At 44.6% G+C, this 13934-nt stretch overlaps 1 protein-coding gene across 2 annotated transcripts in view; it reads left to right on the top strand.

Annotated features, from left to right (window-relative positions):
- Window positions 1-13934, top strand: part of KAZALD1 (Kazal type serine peptidase inhibitor domain 1) — a 48802-nt gene that overhangs the window by 18230 nt on the left and 16638 nt on the right. For both annotated transcript variants that reach the window (XM_056529769.1, XM_056529768.1), the window contains exons 2-3: window positions 2516-3125; window positions 13679-13839. In XM_056529769.1, coding sequence (XP_056385744.1) covers window positions 2624-3125; window positions 13679-13839 — 663 coding nt within the window. In that variant the 5' untranslated portion in view covers window positions 2516-2623. The remainder of the gene's footprint in view (window positions 1-2515; window positions 3126-13678; window positions 13840-13934) is intronic.

Raw genomic sequence — 13934 nt, 5'->3', positions numbered from 1 at the left:
TGTGAAAACTGAAAGCAACAATCTGATTGGTTGCTATGGGCAACTCAGCAACTTTTTCTCTGGACAGGTTTTGAGAAATCTTTATGTTTAATTCTTTTCAAATCTAAACATGTTCCTTGCGACCTTGTTGACCGTTTGCAACAAAACATTCGACAATTCTCTGATCACACCACAATATTTTAGCAATTGAAAGAGTGCTGCATCCCTCTGAAAATTCAGTGTCAGTGAAAAGAAGCTGCCTAAAAATGATGCACAGCTTGATATAGGGTGTTCGCACCACCACTATTCTGTGCCCTACAGTAACTTCAAGGGCTTTACAATATATACAGCTAAGGCAACTCTAAGAGGTCCAATGTCATGGGCAATAAACTATTGAAAAAGACAACACAGTAACTAAATTCCTGTTATTGGATTCCAAAAATAAATGACTGTTTAAGTAGGACAGTGGAATTTAGGCCTTAGACTTGGCATGTATATTAAGTGAAGAAGAAGGGGTGGGCTATTTTAAGTACACTCCTATGGATAAAAAACAAATATATGTCCATCATAGTGGACTAATTATAGACTAAATATAGAATAGGCACCTATAATAAAACCATACATTTTATTGGACACTATAGCAGTGTTAAGGAATATACATAAAATTCAAAGTACAATTATATCACTTTGCTCTAGCTAATATTTGTGCATATTGAAGGGGCATAATAGATAACAAAAACATGGTCATGTACTTACAGAAACAACAGTCCATGGGTTGCGTCTAGCATTGCAGATTAGCTCCATTGAAGTGAATTTGGCTGAGCTGCAATATTACATATAAATGGGGGACATGACCCCTGGAGTGCAATTCAGCCAACAACACAAGATTACACCTTAAAGGAGCACTCCGCCCCTAGACATCTTATCTCCTATTCAATGGATAGGGGACAAGATGTCTGATTGCGGGGGTCCCGCCGCTGGGGACCCCTGCGAACTTGGCTCCAGCACCCCAGACATTCGGTGCACGGAGTGAACTTCGTTCCGTGCCGGATGACTGGCGATGTGGGGTGGAGGCTCGTGATATTACAGTCACGCCTCGCTCGTGACATCACGGCCATGCCCCCTCAATACAAGTCTATGGGAGAGGCATGACGGGCGTCACACCACCTCCCATAGACTTGCATTGAGGGGGCGTGACCGTGACATGACGAGCGGGACGCGGCCATGACGTCACATGCCTTTTGTGCACTGGCGCTACACCCAATGCTCTAAACGAACGCCGATTGCCGCAGGGGATAAGATGTCTAAGGGCGGAGTATCCCTTTAAAAGTCACTGAAGTAAGAGTTTTAATTTGAAGTGCATGGCCCAAATGTAAATTCTATTTTAGAGCTCTTACCCACAATGTACTGTTTAGGAAAGGGCTACATGGCAACCTTGGCCATGACACAGATCTTATCATCAAAAATCTCAGAATCGTGATATATCACAGCTAATAAAGGTAAATAGAGGCACATGTGGCCCGTATAGATTTCTTGTTGTTTTTAAATTACGACCACACACAACTCCATTCACTTTAATTAATTACGACACAGCACACTTCAGGGGGGGTGTCATGGCAAGTTTTGGATTTGTGATCCATGTTGCAGCCAAAGTTGATGTGTAACCCTAGCCTTGTAGTACTTGCATGTCTTCTTATATAACAGAAGGGCCAGTAGACATCTAAAAAATAAGGAACGTCTGCTATGTGACATGACTTTTCACCTGGTTACGCTTTAATTACTTAAATTGGGAAAGGGAAATAAGAACCTGCCGGGCCCCTCTGGTGGTGGCTTATTTCCCCCATGAACAAATTATCTGGAATGTTGTCATGCAAGTGTGCGTGGCTCTTCTATTACCCGACATCTGCCATCAGAAAACAAGGAAGCCCCCATATATATCATAGGCTGATCCTGGAATGATCCTGGAAAATGAAGAGTATACTGACTTTTATTTAATGCATATAGCCAGTTTAAGGCTGCATTTAAACAGCAGTAATGGGTCTCTGTGTGGGAGTCATTTAGATGTAGTACAGAAAACAAGATCAGACCCCATCATTTGTAATCCAGAAGGCCTTTTCCAAGGTAAATTTGGTAAAGTCTTTCCTGATTTTACTTAATGGGGTCTGATACTATTAATAGGGATATGTGGAATCAGCTTTATCGAGAACAAGACATCATGTCTTCTACAGAAGAGAGTTCCTGAGATTACTATTGGCTATGCTTGTTCAATATGGGGAATGTACCACACAGAATGTCTCATACAACAGTTTTCAATCCTATAAAGTGTTCTACATTGTCTGTACATTGTGGTGGTGTCTTACTCTTTCTTTGTAGTTATCCAAGGCTGCTGTTTGACCAAATATACTTCGTAAACAACTGTTTTGATGTCCCTTATTATCTGGTTAACAGAGCATCTGCATAGCGGAATTTAGATGAAATGCTATATAAAGATGGCTCTTGTAACAGGAAATCAAAGAAACATTTCTCTTCTTTTTAGATTTACTCAGCCAGAAGTCGGAATTATTGGCAGCAGAAAGGCAGAACTTCAAGTAATGACCCAGGAAGTGATGGGAATTAGCTGTGCAGTCCAGGACAACTCTTGAAAATGTATAGATGTGCCACATGGACCTGCCCAGAACTCTTCCTCTTGTTGTTATACCTCAGTTATCTTCAATTATTACCAGGCTTGGCACTACCCAGTGCCCCTGATTATTTACAACGTGGCTGGCAGAGGTTGCTAGAAGAAGGAGAAAGCTGTGTTGACTGTAGACCAGAAGAATGTCCTACACCGAGAGGATGTCTTGCTGGAGTAGTAAGGGACACTTGCGATTGCTGTTTAGAATGTGCCAATTTGGAGGGGCAAATATGTGATTTGGACAACACTAACCACTTCTATGGAAAATGTGGAGATAACTTGGAATGCCAGCTGGATATGGGGGACCTACGCCATGGGGAAGTGCCAGAACCTCAGTGTGTCTGCTTGTCTAACACAGCTGTGTGTGGATCTGATGGCAAGACCTATCCCCAGCTGTGCAAATTCAAGGAAATGGCGAATGCACAGCCAGGGAGAAATCTTACAATTGTCCATGAGGGGCCATGTGAATCAGGTACAGTAAACTTTGTCATTACACAACAGTTTGTAATTTTTAGTGTTCCACTTAACAAACAACAATGGAAAGTTCAATTGCCTTCTCAATGACAAGTATCATGTTCTCAGTTTGTTCAGAAATACTGAGCCTGGTCATTACTAGACTGTAAAGGACAATTAGCCGAAAGTAAGAGCCGTCAGCGTCATATAGATAACAACATGAATCATTTATACTACACCTAAATAAATAAGTACCTAGGAAAATATAAACATGTGGAGCAGTAATGTCAGTCTAGTGATGTCTCTGCTGCACTTTCCACAGCAAACGTAATATTTTGGTAGGTTGATTGAAATTGCATGTCTGCCTCTGAAAAATAATGCAGACATAATGGCCATGATTTATCAGCACTGTCAACCTGAAACCCTAATTGTCTGGTTTTTCCCATAACAACCAATCACAGCTCAACCTTCACTTTACCCGAGCTTGTTAAAATATGAAAGCTGAGGTGTGGTTGGTTGCAGTAAAATAAAAACAGGCAATTAGGGTTTCAGGCTGATTGATTAATCTCCCCAAATATTTTCAAATATGTTTTACCATGAAGATAAATAGGTCTAAACGGATGCATTATGTGAAATTAAACATATTTGCAAATACAAGTGTTTTTTCCTTGTTGCCATTAATCAATCAGACATGATTAATTCCTCATTTCTTCTCTCACACAGTGAATATGCAGCCAAATAGACTGCAGCATATACAGCTGTTACACTGCATACAATTTACTAATATTCTCATGTATGAGGGAGTCTGACTGAGTCTTCACTGGCCAGGATGAGTAAAATATAAATTATGCACTACTATAGTGTGGTCAGTGCTGTGTGTATACAAGGCTGTGGTGCCACTTATAATGAGGGTGTAGGATAAAGTTTGTGATGCCAGGGCACCGTTAACCTCCATGGTCCAAGGATGAGGTAGCTTCTCCTGGGCCAGACGTGCGGTAATGAATACACCGATACAAGGTTACGGATAACTTTCTTCATTATCACTGAAATGACTGAATCCTTGACAATACAAACTTTAGTGCAGAAGGATGTGCAATGGGTAACCCGGGGAGCCTCGCCCTTGCTAGGAGTTTTAGTTAATGTGGCTGCAGCTTTCATATTATTAGCAGCCTATGCAGACTTGAGAGATTTAACTTGACTGACTGACTGAAGATGTGATTTTCCCCAAGAGCATTACTTGCCGCCAGGCTTTGACATTCACCTGTGCATCGGGATCTTCCAGAGATTGGTGTGGCTGTAGTATTTTGAGGTTTTCTTCTCCCTAGGCTTCTCCTCACGGTTCCTCAGACACTGAACACTGACTGTACTTCAGCTTACACTGAGCTTTGCAATTCCTCCTCGACACATGTCACAACTCTCTCCGAACTGCAACTGACTAGAACTGCAAAGCACTGAACTGCAGCTTCTCACTAGACTGAACTTTGAACTGAACAGCTCCTCCCCCTACACTACATAAGGGCTAGGTTTGAGGGTCCCCCATTGGGGTGTCAGGGTCACCTGGTCACTCATCCATTAAAGGTTGAGTACATAACATAACACATAATTAGTACATAACATAACACAAAAATATATTACAGTAAAACAGGTTAGACAATGAAGCAGAGGGCCCAACATGGAGACAGCAGGGATTCCCGGGGCAATTTTTAGCACACAGGACAGCCTTTGGTGCTAGGACACCACAATAGCTTTTATATTACAGCCTGTGTGAGAAGAGAAGAGAAAACTTTATCATTATGAAGATTAGATTCTCTATGCAGCAGAAGAATTTGGACCTGCACTAATGACTGCTGGGAAATAAAGCAAATCAGTCAAAAGCTCCGCCCACCACACTAATTTTTTTATATAAAAAGGGGAGGGGATAAAAGAAGACAGAGACAAGGAAATAAGGAAATGTTTGCATTTTTCAGAGGTAGGTGTATAAGTCAATTCTACTTAACAAAATATTACGTTTACTGTGGAAGCAATATCATGGTAAAACTCCTTTAGGCGCACAAACTGATTTGCCCATACTTCAATGTAGTTTTTTTCTTCAATCAAAATTTTTTTAATTTGAAGTTTCAACTACTAATATACTTTGTACATGTATTTTTTTCACCTGCCCTGAATGCCTGCAGACTGCAAACCTCAAGAGATGTAATATCATTTGAATACAGTTGAATCCAGTCTAGGCTGTCCTCTTCACACATTAAAGGGGTACTCCGCTGCTAAGCATTTGGAAAAAACTGTTCTGAATGCTGGAGCCAGCGCCGGGAGCTCGTGACATCATAGCCCTGCCTGCCCCCTCAATGAAAGTCTATGGGAGAGGGTGTGACGCCCCCTCCCATAGACTTGCATTGAGGGGGGAGGTTAGATACCATGAGGGGGCGGGGCTATGATGTCATGATCCCTGGTGCCGGCTCCAGCGTTCGAAAAAAAATATATCAGTGAAAAATAGTACAGACAAAATACTACAGCACACATTAGATGTATCTGCGAGAGATTGCTACCGTTCAGCGTGCATGTGAAGTGATAGAGGGGCAGAACTCGCTCACTCTCTGCCTCTATCACTGGGCACGAGCTGAGCCAGGAGACATTGGAAGCGAGCACTTGCAGAGACATCTAGGGCGTGCTGTAGTAGAAGATGGATGGTGCACGTGCAGAGGCCCTGTGTGGCAATCACACAGCAGGCCAAGTGCCGATGTAGCCGGAGAGAGGTTGTAGAGCCCTAAGACATTGCATGGTCACACCTCTACGACTGTCTCTGACTGCAGACAAAAGGGATTTTGTGAGCACATAAAGCCACCAATTAGGCAGCCGAAGGTATGGCTACATTACATCAACACAGATTGTACACACTGTGCTAACTTATAGGGGGTATGATTTAGTGACAGTTGTGTGTTAACAAGTATCCAATTGTATCTACATCATAAAGATCAACCCACACAAAAGAAAACGGGATGTGCTCAAATACCTATACTAGGTATATAAGGTCCTTTGGCATACACACTAACTATAGAACCGAAAAGGAAAATAACCCACTTAAAGACGGACCATTTGTAAAACTGAATACATTTTATTTATGGATAGTTCCAATGATACATAAAACAAACACAGCGTGGACAAACATAAGTGGGAACCAGGGAGCAGGGGGAGACTGTAAATAAAGAAATTGTCCGGGTGCAATAGCCTATGGCATATGAAGCCAGGTAAGTCACAAGGTAGGTATATAAGTATGTAAACATGAGACATGTACAAGGGCAAAAAAACGCCTCAATAAAAAGGTGAACGTTTATACAGGTCTCATATATAAAGTACCAACATATGCAAAATGAACTATAATGCCGTAGGAAGTTATTAGCATGCTAACTGGACTGAAGAGAAAAGAACCACATGCAATGATGGCACACACCAGTAGGCTTCCCCCGCTCCCCAGCTACCCACCAGACCTCCGGGAGCGGGGGAAGCCTACTAGTGTGTGCCATCATTGCATGTGGTTCTTTTCTCTTCAGTCCAGTTAGCATGCTAATAACTTCCTACGGCATTATAGTTCATTTTGCATATGTTGGTACTTTATATATGAGACCTGTATAAACGTTCACCTTTTTATTGAGGCTTTTTTTGCCCTTGTACATGTCTCATGTTTACATACTTATATACCTACCTTGTGACTTACCTGGCTTCATATGCCATAGGCTATTGCACCCGGACAATTTCTTTATTTACGGTCTCCCCCTGCTCCCTGGTTCCCACTTATGTTTGTCCACGCTGTGTTTGTTTTATGTATCATTGGAACTATCCATAAATAAAATGTATTCAGTTTTACAAATGGTCCGTCTTTAAGTGGGTTATTTTCCTTTTCGGTTCTACATCATAAAGATGCAAAGAAAATTAAAAGGGACACCCGGGACATAAAATAAAAAAATTGCCAGGGCAGGTGCCCCTGGTGTCACTGGTGCAGCCGTTCTCTGGAGTGAAAGTACATCCCTCCTTGGGGTTTGCAAGTACCATAGTTTATAAGAAGCCAAATAGTACAGATTTGCCATATGAGTCAAACATTTTTATAAGGCATTTTATTCAATACAGTATTGGGTAAAAAAAAAAAAAAACTTGAATTTATTACTAAGCATTCTTAGCTATAAGTCCACAGACTCGCACATAATAAGTAACAGACCGTGCCTCACAAAACAACACTTTGTTCATTCCCTCCTGCAAGATTATAGAAGTAACTGGGACTAAGAAAGCAGTAGCCAGTGACTGTCAATCAACCCCAAAACACTTCATACTTTTTAGTAAGTGTAAAAGATACACAAACCATTGGGCACATATTTCATTTAATAGGGGAAATGGAATTATTTGCTTTAATCATACTGTAGATGCCTGGTGTCTGCACAGTGTAAAAAGTGGAGAGGGCCTTGTAATCGCTCACAGATGTAGCATTCCATATTCTACACACTTCTACTACTTTTCACTTTCAGTAACATCAGCTGAGGCAGAATGGGAATAGTGTCAGGATCTGACCCGTAATTCTCAGTACACAAATCACTGGCTAAAAGTATGTACGGGGGTCAAACCTCATATTACCCCTTAAGTAAAAACTGTGTATACCACCCAAAATGTATTGGTAACTGCCATGTAATGTATATATATAATGTAGGCCGCTGCCGACCTGCTCTGAGTGTTGTTATGATAGTTTCCTGCCTGCTGGCTTGTATGGGGGGCAGTGACTACATTGGTGGCCTTTAGGCTAATTACTTTCATGTGATGAGGATGTCTGCAGGCTATTGGGACTGTAGCAAGGTTGTCCAGCAGTGACCTCCTCACTAGTGTAATGGCACAGCAATAACTGCAATCCTTTTGTTTAAAAATGGTGGAACACTTTACTTAAAGGGGTTCTCCACTGGCCAGTGTTCGGAAATAAATGTTCCCAACACTGTTTTCGCACTGCGGGGGTCGGCCAAGCCCCTTCCATAGACTTGCATTGAGGGGGTGTGGCCGTGAAGTCACAAGGGGGTGGCCGACCCCCGCAGTGCAAAAACAGCGTTCAGTACATTTACTTCCAAACACTGGCCAGTGGAGTACCCCTTTTACAGAGGCACTTATAGAAGTTAATAGAAGTTCACAATTCCTAGTGGTTCTCACTTAGAGGCATGTACTTGAATACAAATGTCAATGGTAACAGAAGGCTTGTTATTTTGTGTGCTCAGTGGCGTCTCCAGCATTCATATTTAGAGGGGGGCACATGGGGGGCCAGTGACAAAAGTGGGGGGGGGGCAATTTTAAAACGTGTGTGTATGTGTGTGTGTATATATATATATATATATATATATATATACACACACACACACATATATACACACACACAAACCATGCAGAACATGTTTAATTTACCTTACCTTACCACAATACAGACCCCTGAATCATCACCACTTACCATAATACAGACCCCAGAATCAGATCCCTGCATAATAGACCCCATCCCCCTGCATAATAATTGCGCAATAATATACATACAGTTACATTAACTGACTCACAATTCACATCTTTTATGGTCGGCGTCATCCTCTTTCCTTCTGTTCTCCATCTGGCCGCCATGACGACTTCTTCCAGCCAAAATCCATCACTGCAGCATCTGCAAGACAAACATCTTAGTTTCTGCTTTTTTTCCAGTGCACTCCCCAGAAGTGCAGAAGTCAGTGGAGTTTATTCCATTCAAAACAGTGTTACAGAGCAAGCAACGTTTCAGCAACCTGTCTTCACCTTTGCCAAGCACTAGAAGCGACAAATCGTAGCCTGCTCTGTAACTCTGTTTAGAATGGAATAAACTCCACTGACTGCACTTTATACTTTGGTCTGCTGAGATTTTCCTTGGATATAGGTGGCTTGCTAGGTTGGTAGGCAGCCAATTAGGTAGGTAGCTATGTAGATATGGAGGTTCATAGGTAGGTAGCAAGGTAGCTAAGTAGGTAGCCAGGTAGGTAAGTGGGTAGCTATGTATGAAGGTAGGCAGCTGGGTAGCTAGCTAGCTAGGTAATTAGGTTGCTATGTAGGTAAGTAGCTATGTAGGTAAGTAACCAGGAGGCTAAGTAGGTGGGTAGGTAGCCAGTAAAAAGGTTGGAAGCCAGGTAGGGAAGTAGCCAGGCATGTAATTAGGTAGATTTTAAGGTAGGGAAATAGCCAGGCAGGTAACTAGGTAGGTTGCCAGGTAGGGAAGTAGCAAAGCAGGTAATTGGGTAGGTAGCCAGGTAGGGAAGTAGCCAGTGCTCCTTCACATCATCACCCCCCTCTCACCAACACCCCCCTCCCCTCCTCCACATCATCACCCCCCTCTCCTCCTCCACATCATCACCCCCCTCTCACCTGCACACAACCCCCCTCACCTCCTTCACATCATTGCCCCCCTCTCCTCCTCCACATCATCACCCCCTCTCCTCCTCCACATCATCACCCCCTCTCCTCCTCCACATCATCACCCCCCTCTCCTCCTCCACATCATCACCCCCCTCTCCTCCTCCATATCATCACCCCCCTCTCACCTGCACACAACCCCCCTTACCTCCTCCACATCATCGCCCCCCTCTCCTCCTCCACATCATCACCCCCTCTCCTCCTCCACATTATCACCCCCCTCTCCTCCTCCACATCATCACCCCCCCTCTCCTCCTCCACATCATCACCCCCCTCTCACCTGCACACAACCCCGCTCACCTCCTCCACATAATCGCCCCCCTCTCACCTGCACCCCCCTCACCTCCTCCACATCATCACCCCTCTCTCACCTGCACCCCCCCTCACCCCTCCACATCATCACCCCCCTCACCTCCTCCATATCATTGCCCCCTCTCCTCCTCCACATCATCACCCCCCTCTCCTCCTCCCCATCATCACCCCCCTCTTACCTGCACCCCCCCTCACCCCTCCACATCATCACCCCCCTCTCACCTGCACACAACCCCGCTCACCTCCTCCACATAATCGCCCCCCTCTCACCTGCACCCCCCTCACCTCCTCCACATCATCACCCCTCTCTCACCTGCACCCCCCCTCACCCCTCCACATCATCACCCCCCTCACCTCCTCCATATCATTGCCCCCTCTCCTCCTCCACATCATCACCCCCCTCTCCTCCTCCCCATCATCACCCCCCTCTTACCTGCACCCCCCCTCACCCCTCCACATCATCACCCCCCTCTCACCTGCACACACCCCCTCCACATCATCACCCCCCTATCATCTCCTCCACATCATTGCCCCCCCATCTCCTCCACATCATTGCCCCCCCATCTCCTCCACATCATTGCCCCCCCATCTCCTCCACATCATTGCCCCCCCCCATCTCCTCCACATCATTGCCCCCCCTTCCCCCTGCAGCTGATGCCAGGATGATTAAAAAATTAAAAATACACTTTTACTCACCTATACGCAGGCTCTCCTCAGCAGCACAGGGGGCTGCGTTCTTCTCCCGCTATAGTGCAGGCGCCGATGAGTGACGTCATCGGCGCCTGCACTGCATGGGGGCAGAGTTCACAGGTCTCCTCTCAGTGAAGCGGCAGGTCCTGCGGCTCACACTGAGAGGAGGCTTAGCTGTGTGTGCGTGTGTGCACACAGCTGAAAGCGGCGCTCGCTCGTCTGGTGATCTGGGACAAGTGTCCTGGATCCCCATTAGCGGAGTGAGCACCTCTCCGCCACGAACCCCTTGTGCCATGAGTGGTTGCCGACCCCTGACTTAGTTTATTTTAAATTGGGGGGGCACAAGGGGGGGCACGGCCTGATCTATGGGGGGCCATGGCCCCCTCTGCCCCCCCCTAGCGACACCACTGTGTGTGCTAAAGTTTCTTATCTCAGTCTAAATCTCCTTCCACCTTCCTTGACCCATGGTTATAATGTTTCAGTCCAATACTAGGCCCGACTGTGGTAACGGGGTGGGATGAGGGCAGATGTTGTTACCCTAGGGGCAGATGGCATTAACCCCTTGCATTCGTGACGCCATGGCGTAGTTTATCCTCGATACCACCCGAAGGTATACCGCTAGATCTTGGGCTAGGCACGGGGGCAATAATGACTCAGACGCAAAGTTACAGATAACGGAAGCTTTAATGAGGGTAGACAGATGGTAAAATCTATACAGTTCAGCCAGGGCCCATGGAGGTGACCAGTGACTCAGAGACCTTAAGGGCTTAATGCAGGCCATGCTGACTTGACAGTTGCTGACAGGGACTGATGACTGACAAAGCTATGACTGTAGCTTACTTGCAATTGACTGTGGCTGCAGGACTTGACTTGAGGTCTCCAATGACTCTGGACACACACACTAGGACTCAACTTAACTGCACTGGACCTCAGCAACAAGAGAGAGAGCTAGTTCAACCCAGGGCTTATATGGGGGAGACTAGCAGGGAGCCCATAGGTCACATCTGGGATCACCTGGTCACTGGTACCAACGGGGTAACAATCACATGGTACATTTATTAAAGCAACAAGACATTGTATATTATAATTAATGCAAAACATATATACAGGGGGGGAAACAAGTACAAGGGGCCCAGGAGACACTGAAGGGAGGCTGCCAGACAGGGCAGCAAGGATACTGGGTAACACCCCCCATACCGGGCCACCACACTACCATCACAGGCTCTCTTGTCACTGAAGGCCTCATTGAAGGCTCAACAATACTCAGTCTCTGCACTACCTCACCGTGCCTCACTTAGGTACTACCTAATGTCACTGATGGTACATAATACTACACTCAGACTTCTAACTGCAGCTGTCTCTAGAGTGGTCTCTCTTTGCTCTTATAGTCATTATTACTATCACCATCCTCTCTGTCACTGATAGGAATCACTATGGTACACTCTCTCTTTCACAGCCCAAATACCAGTCTCTCAGGTCAGGACTCACTCTCCATAGCCACAGAATTCTCACTTCAGTCCAGCTCTTTACATTCAGTGGTCCACTTTTCTCACATGGGCCACGTGTCAGTGTGGGTTTTCTCACAGGCCAGAAATGCTGCTGTCACTTGATTACTCCTTGTCAAGACATCAATACAGACCCAGGCATGTCCATCGGGATTGTCAAAAGTGTTCAATTCGCAGTAAACTGAAACAGCAATGGGTTAGTACATTTAAGGCGCTCTCCCCTGAGGGGCCATAAAGCAGTCTGTTTCCAAACAGGGAGCCTCAAGGTGTTATTAAGCTACATCCCCCAGAAACATAATGCAGAAGTTGACAGAAAACATCTTCAGAACCATTCAAAAGGATAGAAAATAATCTATTGCAAATGTCTTTACTTGTTGTGGAGATACTCTCCATTGAACCTATGGTAAATGGTGTGATAGATGCAATTGGACTGTTGTGCATAGCAATCCATCAGATTGAAGTTTTTCAACAGCATAGATTTGAAGATAAATCTGATACTCTAAAATCAATTTCTATGGAAAACTTTGTTAATTTTCTCCAGCATTTTCTTTTGTGTTAAATGTATGTAATATATTATAAATATAGAACAAAGTTAATACTTGTGCGTACTAGAATTCAAAATGAAAATGGAAATTTGAAATTTTATAGGTAATGTTTCAGAAGACATATAACAAAAGAGACCATGTAGCTCTTAGCAATCAGTCATTTTATTACATTATGATTGATTTTTGTATCAGTAAAGTTTAGAGCAGGGATCTCCAGATACAGCTTGAAGACCACTTTTTTAGGGTAGGGTGCGCAGCCTCCAAACCTTACTTCAAACACAGGGCTGCGTATTCTCCAATGAGCTGCTCATAGGAGAATACGCAGCAAATTTACCATATGTCGCACAGCGTGAAATACGCTGCGTAAATGCTATGTGTGACCCTACCCTTAGAGTATAAAAGTCTATATAGTAGCCATGGACAGGCTATCAAAGTGAATACTTAAAGGGGTACTCCCCCCCCCTAGACATCTTATCCCCTATCCAAATGATAGGGGATAAGATGTCTGATTGAGGGGGTCCTAGACACCCTAGACATCCGAGACATCCAGTACACAGAGCGAACTTTGCTCTGTGCCGGATGGATAACTGGCGATGCGGGGCAGAGACTTGTGACGTCATGGTCATGCCCCACTCGTGAGGTCACGGCCATGCCCCCTCAATGTCACAGCTGTCACGCCCCCTCCCATAGACTTGAATTAAGGGGGTGACGTCATGAGTGGGGCATGACCGTGACCTCACAAGCCTCTGACACTGCACCTGACTCTAGACGAATGCTGGCTGCAGCAGGGAGATCGCGGGAGTCCCCAGCGGAGGGGTGCAGTACCCCATTACTGTTTATAACTAAAATTTGAATTCCTACACTAGGACCCTTTACCCCCAAGAAGCGAAAATACACAACACAAATTGTTTTGAGAATGGTGTGGGGTATTTTCACATCTCTGTCACAAGTCAGAAAAAATCCATACACATTTCAATCTTACAAAAAAAGAAAATAGTGGTGAAGTAAAAGCAAAATAACTTGACTGCTCTTACAAAATGTCCAAATCCTAAGCATATTACATGACTTTTCTACAGCCCCTCAAATCCTCAGCCCACCCTACGACATCTGGAATGTTACCGGGAAGGACGCTATATTTGGCTGTGAAGTGTTTGCCTACCCCATGGCATCTATAGAATGGAGGAAAGAAGGATCAGAGCTGCTTCTTCCAGGAGATGATCCACATATCTCTGTACAGGTATTCACTTATATTGCAGAGAAACTATTTATATGTCTTTACATACACAAACGGCTCTATGGAATAAGTCATTTATATTTCATATGCCATAAAAT

The sequence above is a fragment of the Hyla sarda genome, chromosome 7 (genome assembly GCF_029499605.1).
Source record: "Hyla sarda isolate aHylSar1 chromosome 7, aHylSar1.hap1, whole genome shotgun sequence".
Taxonomy (NCBI): domain Eukaryota; kingdom Metazoa; phylum Chordata; class Amphibia; order Anura; family Hylidae; genus Hyla; species Hyla sarda.
This window is presented reverse-complemented; position numbering and strand designations above follow the sequence as displayed.